Genomic DNA, 23,797 nt, shown 5'->3' with positions numbered 1-23,797 from the left:
GTGGCAGTTTCTCAAAATGTTAAAAGTTGCCAATATGATCAAGCAATTCCAGTCCTAGGTATCTACTCAAAAGAAATGAAAACTTATGTCCCCACACAAACTTATACACGAATGTTCACAGCTGCCCAAATGTAGAAACAACCTAAATATCTATCAACTGATGCATGGTTAAACAAGATACTGGGCAATAAAAAGGAATGAAGTACTGACACATGCTACAACATGAATAAACTTTAAGAACATTAAGTGAAAGAGCCAGGCACAAAAGGCCATGTATTGCAGATTCTACTTAAATGTAAATTTCCAGAATAGGCAAATCTATATAGAGACAAAAAACAGATTAGTGGTTGCCTAGAACAAGGGATAAGGCAAAGGGGAATGACTGCTAATGGATACAAGGCTTCCTCTGGGATGATAAAATTGTTCTACAATTGGTAACAGTTGCACAATTTTGTAAATACTAAAATTGTAAATACTAAAATTGCACACTTTACATAGGAGAATTTTATCTATGTATAGATATGCATAAAGCTATTTAAAAAAACATCCTACTAGGGACGCCTGGGTGGCTCAGTGGGTTAAGCCTCTGCCTTTGGCTCAGGTCATGATCCCAGGGTCTTGGAATCGAGCCCCACATCAGGCTCTCTGCTCTGCAGGGAAACTGCTTTCTCCTCTCTCTCTCTCTGCCTGCCTCTCAGCCTACCTGTGATCTCTGTCTGTCAAATAAATAAATAAAATCTTAAAAAAAAAAAAAACCCCACAAAAAACCCTACTAATACTTAAAAAAAAGAAAAAGGAATAAAGTAGTGAACCAAGTAGGAAAAAAACAAAACCAAAAAAAGGTTCCCACAAAGGAAAGCCCGGCCTTAGGTAAACTCAAACAAATATTTAAAGAAGAAATAATACAATTCTTTTTTTTTTAATAAAAGATTTTATTTATTTATTTGACAGAGAGAGAGATCACAAATAGGGAGAGAGAGAGATGAGGAGAAGCAGGCTCCCTGCTGAGCAGAGAGCCCCATGCGGGACTCGATCCCAGGCCCCTGGGATCATGACCCAAGCTGAAGGTAGAGGCTTAACCCACTGAGCCACCCAGGCGCCCCAGAAATAATACAATTCTAACACAATCTTTTCAGGAAAATAAAAGAGGAAACACTTCCCAACTCATTCAATGAAGTCAGTATTATCTAGGTACCAAAATCATAAGAAGATGGATAACAAGAACAGAACAGATCAATATCCCTCATGAATATAGACACAAAAGTCTTTAACAAAATATGAGCAACGTTTAAAAGGGTATATAATCATAAGCTGAGATTTACCCCAGGAATACAAAGTTGGTTCAACATTAAAAAATTAATATACTGTATTAATAGAACAATGCATAAAAGCCACATGACTATCTCAGTAAAAGCATGAAAATACATGACAAAACCCATTCATGATAAGAACTCTCCACAAACTAGACAAAGGAAGAAATTTCCTCACTGATAGATAAAGGTATTTATGAAAAACATACGGGTAACACTGCACTTACTGGTGAACAATGAAATGCTTTCGCCTTAAGATGAGGAACAAAGCAAAGAAGGATGGAAGTGTGCTCTTCTCACTTTCTATTCAACACTGTACTGAAGGCTCTATCCTATGCAATAAGGGTGGGAAAAGGAGGAGGAGGAAAAATTAAAGGCATTCAGATTTGAAAAGAAGAAACAAAATTGTCTTTATTTGCAAACCACATTATCCTGTGTGTAGAAAAACCTAAGGAGTCTGTATACAAAAAACTATCAGCACAATAAATGAATTCATCAAGGCCAAAGGATACCAGATCAACATACAAAATCAAGCATGGTTCTACATACTCACCAATGAAAAACCCAAAAATGAAACCAAGAAGAAAATTTCATCAAATACTATATCCAAAGAGAACGAAATTCTTAGGAATATCTAAAAGAATGACATACTTAACAGAAGTACAAGCCTTGTACACAGAAAATTACAAAGCATGACTAAGAAAAAGTAAAGCTCTAAGTAAATGGAGAGATAGTTGAGGTCTCTGAACTGAAGACTCAGTTTTAGGAGAGCCACTCCCTGAAGTGATCTGCATATCCACAATACCTTCAAAATCTCAGTATACTTTTTTTGGTAGAAAATCACCAGCTAAATATAAATTTACATGGAAATACAGAAGATCTAGAATAGCAAAAATTCTTTAAAAGTACTAAGTTGTTAAGACAAGCACGATCGAATTCAACAATTATAAAAGCTACAGCAATCAAGAAAGACACTGTGGTACTGGCCTAAGGAGACATATATGGACCAAAGAACAGAAATCGGTATCCACATTTACAGTCAACTGTGTTTTCACAGTGGCGCTGATGCAATTTGATGGGGAAACAGACAGACTTTTCAATAACTGGTGCCACGACAACTGGACAGCCACATTCATAAAATAAACTTACATTTTACTTCATGCCACACAGAAAAATTAACTCACAATGAATTATGGACTTAAATGAAAGCAGTAAAACTAGAAAAAATTTTTAAAGAAAACATGAGAAACTCTTTGTGCCCATGGATTAGGAAACAACTTTTCACCAAAAACATGATCCATGAAACAAAAAGTTGGTAAGATGGACTTTATTAAAATTAAAGATGCTTACACACTATGAAAGACAGTATCAAGATGATGAAAGGCAGAGATTGGGAGAAGACATCTGCAAATCCTAGGACTGAGAGAGAACTTGTATCCAGACTATTTAAAGAAATGTTACAACTCAATATAACAAAAACAACCCAATTTAAAAATGGCCAAAGATCTGAATAGACATTTCACCAAAGAAGAAAAGCATATGGCCAAGAGAGCACATGAAAAGATGCTCAACAACTTTTCAACATTCCAATCTGAATTATTAGGGAAATGCAACCAAAGCCAAAATGAGTTATCACTTCACATCCTAGTACTAAAATGGCTAGAATAAAAGAACAGTAACGTGTGCTAAAAAAGGCTCAAACTGGCTACTGAACTGTATAATTAAAAATGGTTAAAAATAGTAAATTTTACATTATATTTTATCACAATAAAAAATTTTTTACAGTCCTAATACTTAAAGAGAGAGAGAAAGAAAGAAAGTAGTGAACAAAGTAGGAGAAAACAAAAATCATCTTCCCACAAAGAGAAAAGCCAGGCTTTAGATGGTATTACTGGTGAGTTCTAGCATATACATAAAAAAGAAGTAACAATTTTGCATAATCTTTTCCAGGAAACAGAAGAAAACACTTCCAGACTTATTTAGTGAGGTCAATTTAAATTCCTTAAAGTATAAAAGATATAAGGTACTGGACCAGAAGTATTAAGAACTGGGTTCTAGTCCGGAGTTTGTTACCAATTGGTTGTGTAATCTTTGTCAAGTTACTCCATCTTGTTGGGCTTCAGTTCCTTCATTTGTAAAATAAAAGAGTTGAGCAGAGAATCCTTTCCATCTATATAATTTTATGGTACACCCATTACATCAATTTTGTTTAAAATCTGCCCAGTCGTATAATTGGTATTACCTTTCGGGAAAACAATATGGCAATATGTATGTAGTAAGAGCCAGTTCACACTCTCTGGCAAAGTTTTTCAACTTCTGGATATTTGTCTTAAGAAAATAATTCAACCAGTCAAAGAGCACATAAAAAGATGGTCACTTTAACAATCCACATGCCCAACAATAGTGAAATAAGACAGTAACACAAAGAAATATCAACTTACTAAAACTTAGTATGAAGATTATGGAAAATATTTTTTGTTAGGTAAAAATAATCAGAAAGTAAATGATTTAAAGATGAAAATGTACATTGTATATAAATTATACACCAAAGTCATTTCTACTAATGAAAGTAGTATCAGAATTTTGAATCTACAAGATCTTGTTGTTTTTCTTTTTTTCAATGATTTTATTTATTTGACAGAGAGAGATCACAAGTAGGCAGAGAGAGAGAGGAGGAAGCAGGCTCCCTGCTTAACCCACTGAGCCACCCAGGCGCCCAAGATCTTGTTTTTAATGGCAAAGTAGATTTTGTAATGTTAATATATTATATACTCAAAGAGAAAAAAACAGAAACACATCCCAAGTATGATACAAAATATCAAGATTATGTTGATAAGGTTCTAAATTACTCTAGCTTGATTAATGCTTCCTAAGAGTGGTTATGATTCTAGGGCTCTCAGTAGAAATCTTAGTCATTCAAACTTTCACCAGCTGATACTGGAATTATCAATACTATTTTACCATTCTACCCAGTTTTTGAGATTAAGCCTAGAAGTATGATTTTATCGAGTGGTCATTCAAATACAGCTATAATACTGGGCAGTTCAAAATCCTCACACCTGGGGCACCTGGGTGGCTCAGTGGGTTGAGCCTCTGTCTTTGGCTCAGGTCATGATTTCAGGGTCCTGGGATCGAGCCCCGCATCGGGCTCTCTGCTCAGAGGGGAGCCTGCTTTCTCCTCTCTCTCTCTGCTTGCCTCTCTGCCTACTTGTGATCTCTGTCTGTCAAATACATAAATAAAGTCATTAAAAAAAAAAATCCTCACACCTGATTATTTCATTTGTCACTGTCAACCCATTCCAAGTTCTCTCTTTAAAACTTCTCAGGCAGCCTTCATTTGTAAATATATAATCCATAAAACACCTGAGTTATACAACCACTAATTTCCTCTCTCTCAAGTAAGGAGGGAGAAGAAGAAGCCTCCAGCTTCTGGATTTCCCTTAGTATTCCATTCCTAGGGCTGTCTGGTAGGACAGGGATTTCAAGAGGATCCAGTCTCAGCACTGCCAAGATTAGTAGAATACTTGGTGAAGGATCTTGGCACAATCCTAAAAATAATAGGTTAAACCGTATGAAATAATTTCTGCAGGTCAAAAGAATAGACCATCAGTAACTGCATATGGCTCAACCAATGTCAATTCCTCTATATTAAGGAAAACTTTCTGCCCCCTTTCAAACTCTGTAGAATCACTACCAAGGATTCTCTCATTGATCTTTTCAATGAATACATTTATGTGAGTCATTATTTCTAGAACCAGAATTAAAGCAATTTTAAATTTTAATTTTTAAGCAATTTTTACATGTTTGGATTAAAATGTTTTAACAGCAGCCAACCAAAGAATAAATATCAGAATTCTCCCACTCTAACTCAATTCTTGTTAGTCATGTTTCTATTCACAGAGCAGTAAGTTTTCACACTTTCAAAGCAAGGCTTCTTCTAGCTCCAACTGAAATCCATACATATTGAGAGCAACTCACCTGAAACTACCATAGACTATAAGCAGAATTGAAATCAGAAATGTAGACACTTGACTGGAATCCACCAGGGAATAGGCCCTAGAGAAATAAAGAGGGAAAAAAAATTAGATCACATGCTACAAGTCCTCATGGAGTTTACAGTCTGGTGGAGTTGGATCCCACTAAGCTTCATTATTGTCTTTAAGTTAAAAAATAAAATGTAAATTAGCATGAACAAACAGCATAATTAAAATGAGGTCTGCTAGTTTAATATAAAGAATACGTGTGTAGATTCGCAGCTATCATTAGTTAACACTCTCAGGATGTTAAATGATATAATGTAAAAATCCCACCTCTGTATACCACATATGCCTACAACATCCACTCCCAATTTAAGAAGTACCAAAATATATACCATCACTGTGCCAAAGATAAAAAGTCTCAGTGATTAAACTGTTAACAGTTTACACTTGAACTGTTAATAGTATTTTACTGCTTTCCCTCAGTGATGAGGTGAAGCCTGTATCTCTTCCCTGTATTCTATTTCCATTTTTTAATTGCCCACTGGGTTCTCCCCATCCAGGTGTCCTACAGGCGTTCTTCCAAGACAACAAGGTCCAAAATTAAAGTCAGTATACTTCCCTTCATACTTGATCCTCTTAAGGAATGGAATTACAATTCCCTCAGTTCAAAGCTAGAAGTTGGCTGCATTCTTGACACCCCATTCTCTTTACACATTAACAACATCAGCAAATCTTGCAACTGCCACATCCCCAACCATCCCACTTCTCTAAATCCTACTGGCCAATTCTTCAGCTCTCTTCTAGGGCTTGACCAACAAAATTCTTGTGTATAAGCCTGTCTCCAGGAGTTAACCCTTCACACTAATCATTTTTGTTCACGATTTTCCTAAAACAAATTTCTCATTTTTTTTTCATTCACCAAATATTTGATGATGCCTCTATGCTGGTACTCTGCTATTGACTGGGGACACAGTAACAAACAAGACTGTCTCGGTCCCATACTGAATGTTCTAAAGGAATGAAAAAATTAAACTCCGTTCTCTCCAAAGGAATGAAAACAAAAAGTTTAAAACAAGTAAATATCATCATGAAAAATGTTGTAAAGGGGAGAGAGACAAGTACAAGGTCCTCTGAGAATATATAATAGGTGGGTCCTACTGAAAAAACGGGGGTGAGGGACTTTCCTTAGGGTAACAGATGAACAATGAGATAAAAGACACAGTAATGGACTTGGTAATTGTTTTTAAGAGTTAAGAGCATTCCCATCTTTCTGGGGAGCAGCTGCTGAATGGCTGTACCATTAAGCAAAAAAGGCAACATACAGAAGCAAATTCCTTGTATGTTGGGTTTTGGATCGTTGAGTCGACAGGTGGGTATGTGGGTCTAGAGCTCAGAAGCAGCTTTAGGACAAAGATATATATTGGGAGCTCATCACCTTCAACATGTTAATTGAAACCATAGGTGTTCATGAGACTGCGCAGCAGCAGTAAGAGGACCCAGGAGGAAAGCCTGAGAAACTTCTATAAAATATAAAGGTCAAAAAGGAGAAGCTGGAAAACACAAAGAAATACCTCCCAAAATGAACGAGAAAAAAGAAGAAAACCCAGAAAACCCAGGATAGCACAACGTGATGAGAGTGTTTCACAGAGGCAGCAGGATCGGATGGTGCCTGAATTTAAACCCTTGCTTTACCACTTACCAGTAGTTACTCAACCTACGTTCAGCCTCTTCACCTATAAAACGCAAATAATGGCACCTACCTTAAATAGATATTAAACAATCAAATGAGGGACACTGCATGGCTCAGCTGGTTAAGTATTTGCCTACGGCTCGGGTTCTGATCCTTGAGTTCTGGAATCAAGCCTCACATCAGGCTCACATCTAACCTGCTTCTCCTTCTGCCGCTCCCCCTTGAGACAATTCCTACGAAGAGCTGAACAGCTGAACTAACAATCACTGTTAGTGTTAGGAGGGAGAGGTCACCTGTGCTGAAGGCTGAGGAGATAGCAAGTAAGATAAAAACTGGTATCCACTGGATTTATTTACCATCTAAGTCACCTATGACCTTAACAAGAACACTTTATGGAGTGCCTGGGTGGCTCAGTGGGTTAAAGCCTCTGCCTTCGGCTCAGATCATGAACCTGGGGTCCTTGGATGGAGGCCCCACGTCAGGGAGCCTGCTTCCCGCCCACCCCCCTCTGCCTGCTGCTCCGCCTACTTTTGATCTCTGTCTGTCAACTAAATAAATAAAATCTTAAAAAAAATAAACCAAACAAGAACATTTTAAGGCATGGCAGTGATGGAGTCAGGTTGGAACTGGCTGAGAATGATAATCAAGCAAATGGACACTGACATCTTTTTTGAAAGGCACAAAGAAGGGAACAGCAGTAGGAGGGGAAGGTAAGGATTAGGGAGGCCTGGAAAAAATTTGTTTTAAAGATTTACTTATTTGAGAGAGAGATACCCCATGCATGTGCAGGGGGTGGGAGGGAAAGAGGGAGAGTCTTTTTTTTTTTTTTTTAAGATTTTATTTATTTATTTGACAGAGAGAGATCACAAGCAGGCAGAGAGAGAGAGGAGGAAGCAGGCTCCCTGCTGAGCAGAGAGCCCGATGCAGGACTCTGAGATCATGACCCGAGCCGAAGGCAGCGGCTTAACCCACTGAGCCACCCAGGCGCCCCAAGAGGGAGAGTCTTAAGCAGACAAGCAGACTCTTCGAGGAGGGGGCTCGATCCCACAACTGCCTGAGATCACAACCTGAACCAAAACCAGTATGACACTTAACCGACTGTGCCACCCAGGGTCCCCAGGTCTGATTTTTTTTTTTTTTTTAAAGATAGGAGATACTCAACATTTTGTGTAGGCTGACTGGAAATTATCCCAGTGAGAAGAGAAAAACTGGTGAATACAGAGGAGTTTTAACCTTTGTAAAAAATAGGACACACAGTGAAATTCAATGGTAGTGTCATTTTTTTTTTTGATCTTCAGTTTTTAGAGGCACATACTGCAGTGACTCTGGGTGAAATGATTTAAGGTTTGCTTTAAATGTCCGGGGGTGGGGGGGGGGTAGGGATAGTTTTTTTTAAGGCAAAATTTTTAGTTATTGATGCTAGAATGATAGGTAGATGGGAATTCATTATAAAGCTGACCCTTGAGCAACCTAGGGGTTAGGGATGCTGAACCCCCTTCACAGTTGAAAATCATACAACTTCTGACTCCCCAGATATTTAACTGTTTCTAAACTACTGTTAACCAATAACATCAACAGTTGACTGATATTTTTTATGTTATATTACATGTTGTATTCTTATAATAAAGTTAGAGAAATGTTAAGAAAATTGTAAGAAAAGTGCATTTACAGTCCTGTAGTGTATTTACTGGAAAAAAAAATCCATGTATAAGTGGACCTATGCAGTTCAAACCCATGTTATTCAAGAGTCAATTATACTCTTCCCTCTACTTTTGTGTATTTTGAAAACTTCCACAATAAAAAGTTAAAAAAGGAAAAAAAAAAACATCTTTTTTTCACAGCAACATGAAAATTGGTGAGACAGTTAAAAGTGTGAGAGGCAAATGGATACAGGAACATCTGTTCTGGATCATGAGTTCTGAACCACAGCACCCCACAGCAGGCAATCACCCCTTCCTAAAATTTCAGTCAGCAGAGGAATTGGAGATGCAGGCAACAGGACAGCCACCCTAGCTGCTCTGCCAGCCTGTGTTCAGCCATGCAGCTCTGACTGGCCAATGTGTCCTCTTTCAGGCAGACAACCAGACAACATAGACAGGGCTTACCCACCACAAGACTACATTTCATATATTAGGAAAACAAATTCAATCAATGTCTCTTTATTTTAGAATTGAGTTTCTTGCTTTGACATAATCGCTTTTGTACATCTCTTAAAATTCTGAAAACAAATGACCTCTGTTTAGAAGGAACATTTTCTTTCTTTCTTTTTTCTTTTTTAAGATTTTATTTATTTATTTGACAGAGAGGGATCACAAGTAAGCAGAGAGGCAGGCAGAGAGAGGGGGTAAAGCAGGCTCCCCGCTGAGCAGAGAGCCTGATGTGGGGCTTGATCCCAGGACCCTGAGATTATGACCTAAGCCAAAGGCAGAGGGCTTAACCCACTGAGCCACCCAGGCGCCCCTAGAAGGAATATTTTCTTAAAATTAACAAATTTTTGGAAAACATCATGTAATCATATGATACAAAAATCAAAACTACATATATCAAAAGGGACACACCAGTAAGTCCCATTCCCATCTAGTTTCCCCCAGCTCCTCTTTGGATAACCACTTTAGTTTCTTGTAGAGCCTTCTAGAATATATAATATAAACACATTATTTCTCACCATTTCTTACACAAAAGCCAAGACTCTGTACTTCCCCATCCTCCTTTTACAGTATAACGTACAGATCTTCCTATATGTTAGTATGTGTGGATTTTCTCTTTTTTGTTTTCTTTAAGCTGCATAGTATTCTATTGTGTGGATACACTGAAACACAGTTTTTTGTTTGTTTGTTTTTAAACAAATCTCTTTTAGATAGACACTGGTTGTTTCCAAAAATTCTCTTAACCACACTTCTACCCCCCCCCCAAAAAAAAAGCGGAGTAAATTATATCTGCAATGCACACATGAAATGACACATCTGTTTAGAACAAAGGTTTTAAAAGTGAGACTGCCTATCACAGAGGAAATACACATGCAATTTGATAGATACTACCAAACTGCCCTCCAGAGACATTGCATCATTTTGCATTCTCATCAGCAACAGATTAGAGTTCTTCTTTCCAAAGCCTTGTCAATGGTGTCTCTAATTTCAGAATTTTTACCAATCTGAAACATGAAAATTGGTATCTCAATATGGCTTTTATTTGCATTAATTTCCTGATGTAATTAAAATTTTAAAAATTGATTAAAAGTGAGCTTAAGCAGCTTTTCACATGATTAAAGGCTAGTAGGCATTTTTTTTAATTTAAAATTTTTTCCAGATTCCAAGGCTATAAAAAACAAAGGCATACTTTTTTAAATTTTTATTTATTTATTTATTTATTTTTTTAAGGCATACTTTTTTTTAAAGGATCCTTTCTTTTGCTGTTTTTTTTTTCTTTTTTAAAGCTTTTATTTATTTATTTGACAGAGATCACAAGTAGGCAGAGAGGCAGGCGGAGAGAGGGGAGGGGGGGAAGCAGGTTCCCTGATGAGCAGAGAGCCCATTGTGGGGCTTCATCCCAGGACCCTGGGATCATCAAGGAAGAGGCTTTAACCCACTGAGCCACCCAGGCACCCCCTTTTTTGCTGGTGTTTTACTTGGATTGGATGCCTTGGTTTTTTTATACCCTTTGTATTCTGAAGCCTCATCACCAAAAAGGTATATTAAAGTCTAAACTTCCCAAACTCAGCATCTTTTTTTTTTCTTAAGATTTTTACTTATTTACTTGACAGAGAGAGAGAGATCACAGTAGGCAGATAGGCAAGAGGGGGGTGGGGGGAGAGTAGACTCCCTGATGAGCAGAGAGCCCGATGTGGGGCTCGATCCCAGGACCCTGAGATCATGATCTGAGCTGAAGGCAGAGGCTTACCCACTGAGCACCGAGGCACCCCTCAAACTCAGTATCTTAAGATCTCATACCATTGTTTATTCCTTTTGCTACATCTCTCCAATCAGTGGAGACTCTCCAAAGACTCATCAGTTAAGATTTCTAAAAGTTTGGGGATGAACTGTTACTAAACCAGCTCTTTATCTTCCACAGATCCTTTGGACTATGCTCTTGTCTTTGTGGTTGACCATCTTGTAGTCACCAACGTTCTTCAGTCTTTTTCAAGGCAAAGGTCTGACCATGTGCAAAATGCCTTCTAAAGAGGCTGACCAGGGCTACCAGCCAATAAGCACGTTACCCACTGTAGCACAGCTTCAGAAAATGGCTTTGTCTAGACTGAACAGTTTTATTTTTCCAATCTATACAAGAAAATCTGGTGAAAGCTGGCTCCTGATATATCCATGGTATTTTGTAATTTATAGTAACACTTAAAAAAGTTATCACACTGCAAACTGTACCAATTATCACATAATTAGAAGTTATAAATTATTTCATGGGGTTATTTGAAATGTCATATATTTTCAACTCTACCATTATGGAAGTTTTACAAAAGCTTTTTAACACAAAGAACTTATACAGAGTACAGTTTAAAATTATTTTTGGCCAATTTGCATTTTAAAAACAGTAGTGATTTTCTTTTTAAAAAATTGCCAAAATGGGGCACATCTGGGTGGCTCAGTCAGCTGAGATTCCGAAACTTTATTTCAGCTCAGTCGTGATCTCGGGGTCATTGAGACAGCCCCACTGAGACAGTTCTATGCTGAGGTCAGAGTCTGTCCCTCTCCCTCTGCTCCTTCCCCTGTTCAAGCTGCACACTCAGATAAATAAGCAAAAATATTTTTTTAAAAAATTACAAAAACAATTCATGTTCATTGTAACAAATAAGTTAAGAAGCAAAAATACAACCGTCTCCTCCCTCCTCCTCCTTTGCACTCCCATTCCCTATGAGCAGACACTGTTTACAATCTGGTGTGTGCATCCTTCTCCATAAATTGCAAAATATATACACAGCCATAAAATCGGGACACACACACATTCTTCTACAACCTACTTTTTCTGAAAACTCAACTATGTACCAGGAACTGTTCTTTTCTACTGCCTTACCTTATTGGTCTTTGGGTATAAAATTAAGACATGGAAAACCTGACAATTTAGAAAGCATTCTTCTTTTCCTTTTCCTTCACAACTTTTAACCACATACACACCATCTAAACATTCTTATTTCTGAGGTATTAACAATGGCAGGATCTCCCAATGCTTCACACTTTTTCATCTCACTTGACTTTCTATATTAGGAGGGTAGACTGTTGTTTCTAACCTCAACAGAAACAAATGGATGCCTGTGCCTGTGTTGCTCTTTTTTGTCAATTTAAGATTTAGTGAAGACAGGAACGTTTCTATTGTCCTTTTTTCAAAGGCAAAAACCATGGAAAGGCAAACAGTTAAAGATAACATCCATGTCCTGACACCGAAGAGTCAAATCTCCTGTGGAAAACAGGAGGAAACACTGTATCTTGTGCTTTGATAGATGCACTCTAATGACTCCTGCCAGCCTAGAGGTTATTGAAAACATTGATATTATACATAATATTACATTTCAAATCTGTATTTTTGGACAATAACATCTGCTTATGAAATGTGAACATGCTAGCACATTTTGTCACGGACATTGAACATGTTAGCACATTCTGCTATTCTAAAAACTTCACGATGAAGTTTTTCTCTTTTCACATTTACCAGAAAACCTTCTGCCACTTACATTCTCTAAGTTTAGGGACTTCTTCGCATAGATGCATTATGTTTTATGAATCACTTACATTTATTTCACTAGAGATTGCCCATGTCAAGTTTAAGTAGCAATATGTACACTTTACTATTAAGTCTTTAAAAATCCCTGAGGACAAAAGAACTATTCAGCTGATGATAAGCCTAGAATGTAGTTAGAAACATAAGTTCTCCTCCTCACACCAGCTGTCTTACCAAACAGTCTGCTGGGTCATGTTGTATCTTAATCAATACAAAGAAGTAATGACAAAAATAGCAAATGTAAAGACTGAATGGAACATGAACTCAAATACCAAACTGCACTGTCCAATATAGCAGCCACTGGCACTAAAACGGCCACTAGACACATGTGGTTATTTAAATTTAATTAAAAATTTGGCTCATTGGTTATACTAGTTGAATTTCAAGTGTCCAATAGCTGGTGGCTACTGTACTGAATGGCCAGGTAACATTTCCACCAAAGGAGAAAGCTCTCATGACTGCCCTGACATACACTTGTATAGGAAGAGGCCCATATTTTACTTCAAAACTGGGCTTCTGGCGCTTTCTTGGTGGTTAAGAGCAACATCTGACATTTTACTGAGTGCTTAATTCTCACAACCATTCTGTGAGGTTAGGTCCTACGTGTCCACAACTCCTTAGCCAAAACAATACTTTGTGAACAGATGTGCTGCAGAATTCAAATTTTTTGGATCTTACACAGAAAACACCCTCACTTGGGTCTAGTACAGTACCTCATAATCAAATATTAATGTTTCTGTAGCGAAACATGAATAACCAAAGTAAGATAAATGAAGATTAGAAACTGCTTCATATCAGCTTAGGTCAGGTTTTGCTTCCAAAAGAATTACAGAAAAACTCTGGGTTTTCAGAACTTGGGGTTTGGGAATTGTGGACCTGTGTGATGATCACCATTTTGAGGTGAGGAGCCAGGTGCAGTTCTGAACACATGCAGCCTTACTCCAGACTCTCCCAAACTGACTTGATCATCTGATGACAATGTTGGGAGTCAGGAAGCTCCAGTTTCTTTCTATTTTTAATTACACTGTAACTAGCCATGTGATCTTTCCTGGGCAAGGCTTTACATCTTCCTGGTCTCTATAAAATCCTCCTTTGTCCTCAATAAACTTGAAGGCCCAACTAGTTTTTATTTTTAAGATTCTAGGTTTTTAGGGGTGCCTGGGTGGCCCAGTGGGTTAAAGCCTCTGCCTTCAGCTCAGGTCATGATCCCAGGGTCCTGGGATTGAGCCCCGCATCTGGCTCTCTGCTCAGCGGGGAGCCTGCTTCCTCTTCTCTCTGTCTCTGCCTGCTTCTCTGCCTACTTGTCTGTCAAATATGTAAATAAAATCTTAAAAAAAAAAAAAAAAAGATTCCAGGTTTTTATATTGTGTTTTTCTTCCAAAAATTTTAAGTCCTTCCAAAAATATCCATTTATGTTTGGCTGATCGCTGGCATGTTATAGGTAAATCAGTACTGTTTTCAGGCAACTGAAAATTGATATTTATTTTTAGTATGGTTGACACAATATTAAATTAGTTTCAGGCATACAACATAGTGATTCGCCAAGTTTACACATTATGCTATGTTCACCACAAGCTACCATACAATTGTTACATACAACTATTATAATATCATTGCTTATATTTCTTGTGCTGTGCCTTTTATTTCTGTGACTTATTAATTCCATAACTGGTTGGTTTAATCAACCCAGGGAAAATCCTTCTGAGTCACTTTCTAAAAAAACTGGCCAGCTCTAGGGTCTAACCCACGGCTCTTTTGTTCCTTTGTCAAACAGATTGTTCGATAAAGGTTTTCACTGCTGATAATGATGGGAGAAGAGTGTCGGGTCCATACCTCTTTCTTCTCTTCTCTTGGTCCACAAAAAGCAGTGAAGAAAGAATTGTCACCACTTCAGAAGTATGCAGAGATCCTAGAACTTTACAACAGAATTGGGGTCTGGGCTTTGGGGGTACAACCAGAGTACAGTAGGCAGAGAGGGAAAGACATTCCCAAGAAAATGGTAGTCTGGCCAATTCTTGGAAATCAAATCTAGGAAATCAAAGCCCTGTGATCTTCTTTATTTTATAACCTCTTCCTATCCCATACTTCAAACTCTGCCAAAGCCATCAGCAGAAATGTGTCATCTCTCAAGACCTCCTAGTGAGGTGTTTCTTCCAGAGACTTGATGCACATTAAAGACAGGAACATACTCTACACCCTGAAACAAAGGAATTCCTACTGAAATGCAAAAAGAAACTAAATACATGTATTTTAGACATGCCAAAATCAGGTTAGCCAAATGTACCAAAGACAGACTTGGGAGATTGTGCCAAGTAATGTATTAGTACAGGTTAGCTATTGAGCTATTTTATATGGTCACTATGAAAACTCCTAATTCCTTTACTACATTCCCCCAACCTTAATAGACAAAGACAAAAAGCTACTAGAAAGTTCTCTCATATACAGTAAGATTATATTCTACACCCAAAGATTTTTAGAACCATGCTGGATTTTACTTAGTAATTGCTCTACAATCAAACATCTATTTCTAGATGTTTTACCAGCAAGTTCTTATAACACATGCCAAACTGAGACACAGAGAGTACTGTTCTATAATGTGTTCTATGTGTCAGCCTTCCAGCTATACAATGAAAGCATTCTTATCCATCCAACAAACCAAGCAACTAATATTCCAACCCGGCACAGACAGTGCCCTACACTAGCACTCTACAAACTTTCTCATCTTGAAACTATTTATACTCTTGAAGTGAAGACCCTTTAGTGTTTTTGTTCCTGTGGGTAATAACAGAAATTAAAACTGAGAAAAATTAAAAACATTTACTAACTCATTTAAATATAACAAACCATTACATAGGAGCATAATTTTTTTAAAAATTTATTTACTTTAGAGAAAGAGAGAACAGGGGGTAGGGGCAGAGAGAGAGAGAGAGAGAGATAGAGAGAGAGAGTCTCAAGCAGACTTTGCCTTGAGTTGGCAGTGAGCTCAGGGCTCAACATGGGGTTTTAACTCACGACCCAGAGATCATGACCTGAGCTAAAACCAAGACTTAGAAGCTCAACCAACTGCACCACCCAAGTGCCCTGAGCACAAATTTTTTTAAAAGAAAAAGAACTATTTTCCAAAACAAAAAAGAATTTAGTGAGACAAGGGGATGGCATTCTCTTACATTTCTGCGTACCTCTTTAATGGCTGGCTTAAAAGGAAGACAGCCAGATTCTTCCTTAACTGCCTCTGCATTCATTCTGTTGCCATACATTGCTTTAGTTGAATGCTTCAGAGAAGGAAATCTGGCATTACATAGATGGGTAGTAGGAAAAGGGAGGGGTATTATAATAACATTTTTAGATAAATGAGGATACTCTTCTTTGATACTACACTGAACTTCAGCAAGTGGTAATTTCTTAAAGGTTAGTTTCAAAGTGAAATCTGACACCATATCAGTGAATTTTTTTGTTATTATGTTAAAATCCAATGGATCATATGTTAAAATCCAGTGGATTATGCTATACTTTGAACGGATCCTCTACCTATGGATAATTTTTGTAACATCTACGTATTGATCATCTGGAAAATACTGGTTCATTGAGTTATGTAGCTATTCCACATGTTGTCACATTTCATTATACAGTATCTGAAAACCACATTTGTTAGTATCATTCCTCAGGCTAATGATAACATATAAATTTTCCAAAATTCTAATTTTCACTAAAAACTTCAAATTTTATCAGTGGCGAAAGTACTGTGTGTGTATGTGTTTTAAGTGACAGGCTTACTTTTATTCATTTTGCATAAACTGTCAAACATCAAAGTGTGAGTAACTCTAGTTTGTCCACTAGTCATTCTCTAAGTAAAAATAGTGTTCTAAGAAAAAAGTAGCCAGTTTGGCAAGCATCTCACTTGACTGCATAAGTGTTTTTTCAAGAAAACCCATGGTACTTTAGTATATAGCAAAGTGCTTAATGAGAACTTTCCATTTTATTATTAAAAAATGTGTTCTTGGGGCGCCTGGGTTGCTCAGTGCATTAAGCCTCTGCCTTCGGCTCAGGTCATGATCTCAGGGTCCTGGGATCGAGTCCCGCAATGGGCTCTCTGTTCAGCAGGGAGCCTGCTTCCTCCTCTCTGCATGCCTCGCTGCCTACTTGTGATCTCTCTCTGTCAAATAAATATATAAAATCTTTAAAAAATAATAAAAAATGTGTTCTCAAGGGTTTAGATTTAATAAAAGTAATTTTCACAGTTTCACCCTCAGTGAAACTGCCCTTGTTGTCTTTTTTAAACAATGTGTGCATGATGGTGAAGAATACAGTGGTTACTACCATAGTTTTTTTTTTTTTAAGGTTTTATTTATTTATTTGACAGAGAGAGATCACAAGTAGGCAGAGAGGCAGGCAGAGAGAGAGAGAGAGAGGGAAGCAGGCTCCCCACTGAGCAGAGAGCCCGATGTGGGGCTAGATCCCAGGACTCCGAGATCATGACCTGAGCCGAAGGCATCGGCTTAACCCACTGAGCCACCCAGGTGCCCCAACTACCATAGTTTTGATGACACTACCTTGATTCCTGTCCAGCAGTGGTTTTACCGATCACCACTTACCATAAGGAGAAAAAAAAAAACCACTTCAAAATGAAAAAGACAAAAAATTTAATGGCGTTATACAGTTTGACCCTAAAGCCCCCTGAAAGGGTCTGAGGAACCCTGAGAGATTCAAAGTTCACACTTTGAGAACTGCTGCCTTACACATTTACCCACAGCCCTGGCTATACAGACTGCTAGCATTTTTAATATGCAATTCCTTTTTTTTTAAAAAAGATTTTATTTATTGATTTATTTGTCAGAGAAAGAGAGAGCACAAGCAGGCAGAGTGGCAGGCAGAGGCAGAGAGAGAAGTAGGTTTCCCGCTGAGCAAGGAGCCCAATGCAGGACTTGATCCCAGGACCCTGGAAACATGACCTGAGCCGAAGGCAGCAGCTTAACTGACGGAGTCACCCCGGTGCCCCAGAATGCAATGTTTTAATAAAGTGTTATGGGAGGTGCTATGGGTTGCTACATACTAAGAGTGGGCAAATTACGGCCTACTGCTATTCAGTAAACATTAGTTAAGTTCATCCATTAAAGTATTGTTTATTGCTGTCTAAGTGCCTCACTGGCAGAGTTGTAAAGTTGTGACAATCTGCACATGGCTCACAAGGCCCAAAATATTTACTATCTAGTCCTACATGGAAACAGTCTGCTCACTCTTGTATTACTGTTGTTACTGTACAAGGCCACCTGGCTACTAGGGAGAGAAAATGTCAAAATACAACATGTCCTTTCCTCCCAGAGGATGCAGCTTGACATTCGGTACAAAGCTTGATAAGCATGACCTTGTCTCCTAGTGGATGGATGCAACTACCTGGTAGGAGTGGCATCTTTTCATTTCACAAAGGTGATTATTTATGAGCCTGAGTCCACTCAGTCATGGAGGCACTATTTCCTGCTTTGCCAAAGAGGTGTATGTATGTAGGCTATCAAGAGTCACGAACATCTCTGAGTCACAACATGAAGATGGGTGGATTTCCAATATCAAAGTATTTTTGGATCAGAAAAGAAGAATTTTCATTCGTTCATATCCCTTCACTAGCACCAAATACTTTATGGAAAGAACATATATGAGATGTACCATATGTTAATATTTCACATTTTACCCAAACAGTACAGTAAAAAATCATTTCCATCAGAAATGCAAAATCTGGGCGCCTGGGTGGCTCAGTGGGTTAGGCCGCTGCCTTCGGCTCAGGTCATGAGATCTCAGGGTCCTGGGATCGAGTCCTGCATCGGGGGTCTCTGCTCAGCGGGGAGCCTGCTTCCTCCTCTCTCTCTCTGCCTGCTTCTCTCCCTACTTGTGATCTCTCTCTATCAAATAAATAATAAATAAAATCTTAAAAAAAAAAAAAAGAAATACAAAATCTGTGGAATGAGCAAATTCCTATGAAAGAAAGGTATTACTCTCCATGGCAGTAAAGATGAGTTGTAGTCATTTTGTTTTCAGATGGATTTTACTGCATAGGACAGATAAGAAAGGGTATACAATGCTCCTGTGAAATAAGAAGACCCAATACTGAAGGATTCCATGGCACTATGCTTTCATTTTTTCCTATTAATTACTCTTTTAGATATGCCCTCATATTACAATTTCAAAAGCATGTGCATTTTTTTGTGATTTGAGCATACACCCAGCAACTTAATTGTGACCTCTGTGTTAATACACCAGCAGCCAGAAATAGACCTGTATTAGCTGTAACAGATGTATTTTTAAGGCAAGGGAAAAACCTAGGCAATTGGTTTTCTCAAGGTAGACAGGTACAGGCTGGAGTAAAGTGGTTTGTATATTTTCATTTGACCAAGGAATTCATTTTTGGAAACGAAACTTATAATGCAGCTTTCAAAGACATTTTTGTATCACTATCCAAGACTGCTTGAGAACTTGAACTAAATAAATATCCTTACAAATTTACAAAAATTTGTGTTAACATGCTGGCCAAGATTAATATTTCATGAAGGAACTATACCTGGATGTCTATACACTTTCTCATGATATATGCCCATAAAACTTAGTAAGGCCTATGTATACCCAAAACAACTGAAAGCAGGGACTCAACAAATACTTGAATACATGTTCATAGCAACATTATTGACAACAGCCTAAAGGTGGAAGCAACCAAACTATCCAACAACAAATGAATGGATAAAGCAAATGTGGAATGTATATATATCCAAATGAATATTATGCAGCCTTAAAAAAGTCAACTTCGATACATGCTACAACACAGATGAGCTCTGAAAACATGCAAAGTGAAATAAGCAAGACACAAAAGGACAAATAGTGTTTGATTCCACTTATACGAGGGGTCTAGAAGAGCTAAATTCATAGAGAGAGGGACACCTGGGGGTTCAGTCAATTAAGCCACTGCCTTTGGCTCAGGTCGTGATCCCAGGGTCCTGGGATTAAGTCCCACATTAGGCTCCTTCCTCTGCAGGGAGCCTGCTTCTCTCTCCTCCTCTGCCTGTCTCTCTGCCTGCTTGTGGGCATGCTCTCTCTCTGACAAATAAATAAAATCTTTTTTAAAAAATTAAAAATAAATTCATAGAGGAAGTAGAGTAGAGGTAGCCAGAACTGGGAATTATTATTCAATGGGTACAGAATTCTGTTTGAGATGATGAAAAGGCTCTGAAAATGGATAGTGGTGACAGCTGCACAACAACCTAAGTGAATGGATTTAATGCCACTTACAAATGACTAAACTGGTAACTTCTGTATTTATCACATTAAAAAAATTTTTTTTTTTTTTTTAATTTGACAGAGAGAGAGAGAGAGAGATCACAAGTAGGGAGAGGAGCAGGCAGAGGGTGGGGGGAAGCAGACCCACTGCCAAGCAGAGAGCCTGATTCCGGGCTCAACCTCAAGACCTGAGCCGAATGAAGGTGGGGCTTAATCCACTAAGCCACCCAGGCGCCCCATCACATTTTTTTTTTTTAACAAGAAGGGAATTAGTTTTTAACATTGCTCTTAAAAACATGCAGCAAACTGATTTTCACTTCGTGAGTGTCATTGCAAGATTATTCTCTGCCATTTAATGCTGATAATATAATAATTTTACGTATTATTCTGTAAACAAAGTCTTGAAAGCATGCACACAATTCCAAAATCTGGACTTTAAGAAGAAATTCTGCAATGCCTTGTAAAAGTCAGTGCTGCAGGGGTGCCTTGTGACTCAGTCAGTTAAGCATCTGACTCTTGATTTTTTAAAAATATTTTATTTATTTGACAGAGAGAAATCACAACTAGGCAGAGACGCAGGCAGAGAGAGAGGAGGAAGCAGGCTCTCTGCGGAGCAGAGAGCCAGATTCAGGAGATTCGGGACTTGATCCCAGGACCCTGGGATCATGACCTGAGCTGGACGAAGGCAAAGGCCCTAACCCACTGAGCCACCCAGGCGCCCCCTGACTCTTGATTTTGGCTCGGGTCATGATCTCAGGGTCCTGAGATCAAGTTCTGCTTCAGGCTCCGTGCTCCGCAGGGTGTCTGCTTGAGATTCTCACCCTCTTCCCCCTTGTGGGTGAATGTGTGCTTTCTAAAGTAAATAAATAAATCTAAAAAAAAAAAAAAAAAAAAAAGTGAATGCTACAGGTTGACATTTAGTCATCTCCTGGTAGCTAACCTCTCCTAGTGATGAATCTATTTCTGTAGACAAGCAAAAAGGTGCCTGACAATTTAAGTCACGGAGCCTCCATTACTTCTGTCAAGATAAACCAGAGTTAAAAGGAAATGTCCCAGAACAAGGGGAATTTCTAAGATAGTCTAAATTTCAGTAAAAAATCTCCAATGCCCATGAAGGCAGTTCCACCTCCATAGACTGCGGTCACCTCAAATTCAACACATCTAAAACCAAACAAATCTCCCCATCACCTTGCAAAATCTAACGTCTGTTATATGCGCTCCAACAGTAATAACTGCTTGTCACTATCCCATCCTATCCAATGCATCACTGCATGCATGACTATTGAAATTAGTACTCTGGTAAGTGCTGGCACTCCAAGATAAAGACCCAGCCCCCTATCACCCACTAAGGAAAAAGAGAAATAAACATGCTATCAAGTTGAGTGGATATGTGTAAAGGTTCAGCTTGGAGGCCTATGGGAGACTCTGGTCCGCTGGGAGGTTACAAATAGTTCAGTAGTTCAGCTGAGCTAGAGAAGACTGAGCAAGAGAACCAAGAGATGTGAGGCAGCAAGAATGGATTGGAAAGATAGAGCAAGAATGTACTCCCACATTGGGACGCCTGGGTGGCTCAGTTGGTTGGACGACTGCCTTCAGCTCAGGTCATGATCCCGGAGTCCCGGGATCGAGTCCCGCATCAGGCTCCCAGCTCCATGGGGAGTCTGCTTCGCTCTCTGACCTTCTCCTCGCTCATGCTCTCTCTCACTGTCTCTCTCTCAAATAAATAAATAAAATATTAAAAAAAAAAAAAAAAAAAGAATGTACTCCCACAAAAGTATCTGTTGGGGTTTATACCGGTTAGGGAAGGGGGAGGGTGTGTGGTGATGTAGTGAAAAGACAAACGGCCAGAAAAGTTAAATAGGCCAGGTCCAGTCTTTGAGGGATTCAGGCTGGATTGCCAACGCTACTAGTGTCTTTCTGACACAATCTGTCTTCTGCCTTCAGTACTCCATGCAACATGCTCTTCTTCCCCTCCCCCAAGATCAGCAACAATTTTATTTCATCTATTAAACTTCAGTCAGTATCTTACTTGACATGCTCCCTCTGGCCCCTTGCAGGATCTAGGCAACAGTGACTGCCTCCTTTTCCTGAAACAATTTTGTTCCAGCTTCCATAGTTTTCTTCTGGATTTCTTCCTATCCCTCTGGCTCCTACTTGGTCTCCTTTTCCTCAGCCCATCAGGGTTCTGTCATCAGTTCTCTTCCCTTCTTATCTTACACATTGTCTTTGGGTGACACTGTCCACTGTTGTGTGTTCAGCTACCATCTTTACAGGCTGATGACTCCCTCCTCTAAAGCAATAACAATCTTCCACTGAGCACTGCATCAAGCGACTGAAGAAACTGAAACATAGTGAGGTTAATCAACCTTTCTCTTTCTACTTTGTAGAAATCAACCTTTCTCTTTCTCTTTTAATCAACCTTTCTCTTTCAACTTTGTATAATTCACTCACGATGAAGAAATTTTAAAAGGAGACCATAGAAACTATTACAGGAAGAAGCAGGCTAAAGACCAATATACCACATAATCCTACTTTTATTAAAAATGGGATGTACTGGGGCGCCTGAGTGGCTCAGTGGGTTAAAGCCTCTGCCTTCGGCTCAGGTCATGATCCCAGGGTCCTGTGATGGAGCCCCGCATCAGGCTCTCTGCTCAGTGGGGAGCCTGCTTCCTCCTCTCTCTCTACCTGCCTCTCTGCCTACTTGTGATCTCTGTCAAATAAATAAATAAAATCTTTAAAAAAAAATGGGATGTACTATTTCACATTTTTATATTATGTGCATTTTTAAAGTAACACAAACATTTAAATTTTTAAAAAACTGTGTCTAGGATCTTAGAAGACATGTTAAGAAAAAGAAGTGCTTATGATTTCTGATTTGGCTATATTTTTCATTTATTTTTAACCAAATGCTAAAAGCTTATGTTCTACAGTTAAACGTAACATCCCATCTATAGAATTTATTTTTAAAAAGCCAATTTTAAAGATAAAGGTTTTCTTAAACTTTAAAAGCACCAACATTACGATTACATTCGTATTTTAAGATTTATTTAGTCATACAGTCACATCAATTGAGATCTTGATTCAGCACTAAATGCTACTTGCAGGTAAATGTTATTTTTCTAGTTACTGACCCCTCTTTTCACACAGGAAATGGCAACATACTCTCATACTCTAATTTATTTGAAAAGGCAGCTTAAAAATATTTAAGCAGCTACTGTAACAGATTTTTAAAAAGATTTATTCACTTGAGAGAGACAGAGAGAGAGAGAGAGAAACAGCTGAGGGAAGAGTCAGAGGGAGAAGACGACTCCCTGTTGAGCAGGGAGCCCAATACGAGGCTCCATCCCAGGACCTGGAGATCATGACTTGAGGACCTGAGCACAAGATGGAGCCCATATATCAGATTTTTAAAAAAGATTTTATTTCTTTACTGAGTGAGTGAGAGCATGTAAGTGGGTGGAAAGGCAGAGGGAGAGAGAATCTAAAGCAGACTGCCAGCTGGGTGCCAACACAGACCCATAATGGAGCTCAATTTCATGATCCCGAGACCATGACCTAAGCCAAAACCAAGATTTGGACACTCAACCCACTGAGCCACCCAGAAGCCCCTGTAACAGATTTTTAAGAACATTTTTAGAAAGGTTATTTGCAGATGGGGCTGAGCAAACATTAAAGAGTAGACAGACCCCTCAGTCTCTTTCCCATAGTATGCCCTCCCCTACGTGACTTTACCTTAAATCTATTGGACAGTCATTATATTTAGTAGCACAAATGGACATCTTTATTACTAAAGTCTTAAACTCTGGGAAGAGGATATAGGTACATAAGGAGAATACATC

The 23,797-nt window shown here is 38.6% G+C and overlaps 1 protein-coding gene across 3 annotated transcripts in view; it reads right to left on the bottom strand.

Moving 5' to 3' along the window:
* SPPL3 (signal peptide peptidase like 3) overlaps positions 1–23,797 on the bottom strand; it is a 146,279-nt gene that overhangs the window by 46,074 nt on the left and 76,408 nt on the right. For all 3 annotated transcript variants that reach the window (XM_059140496.1, XM_059140495.1, XM_059140497.1), the window contains exon 2: positions 5,289–5,366. In XM_059140496.1, coding sequence (XP_058996479.1) covers positions 5,289–5,366 — 78 coding nt within the window. The remainder of the gene's footprint in view (positions 1–5,288; positions 5,367–23,797) is intronic.

Source organism: Mustela lutreola, chromosome 11, assembly GCF_030435805.1.
Source record: "Mustela lutreola isolate mMusLut2 chromosome 11, mMusLut2.pri, whole genome shotgun sequence".
NCBI classification, from domain to species: domain Eukaryota; kingdom Metazoa; phylum Chordata; class Mammalia; order Carnivora; family Mustelidae; genus Mustela; species Mustela lutreola.
Note: the sequence above shows the minus strand (reverse complement) of the source record. Positions and strands in the feature narration are given on the sequence as shown.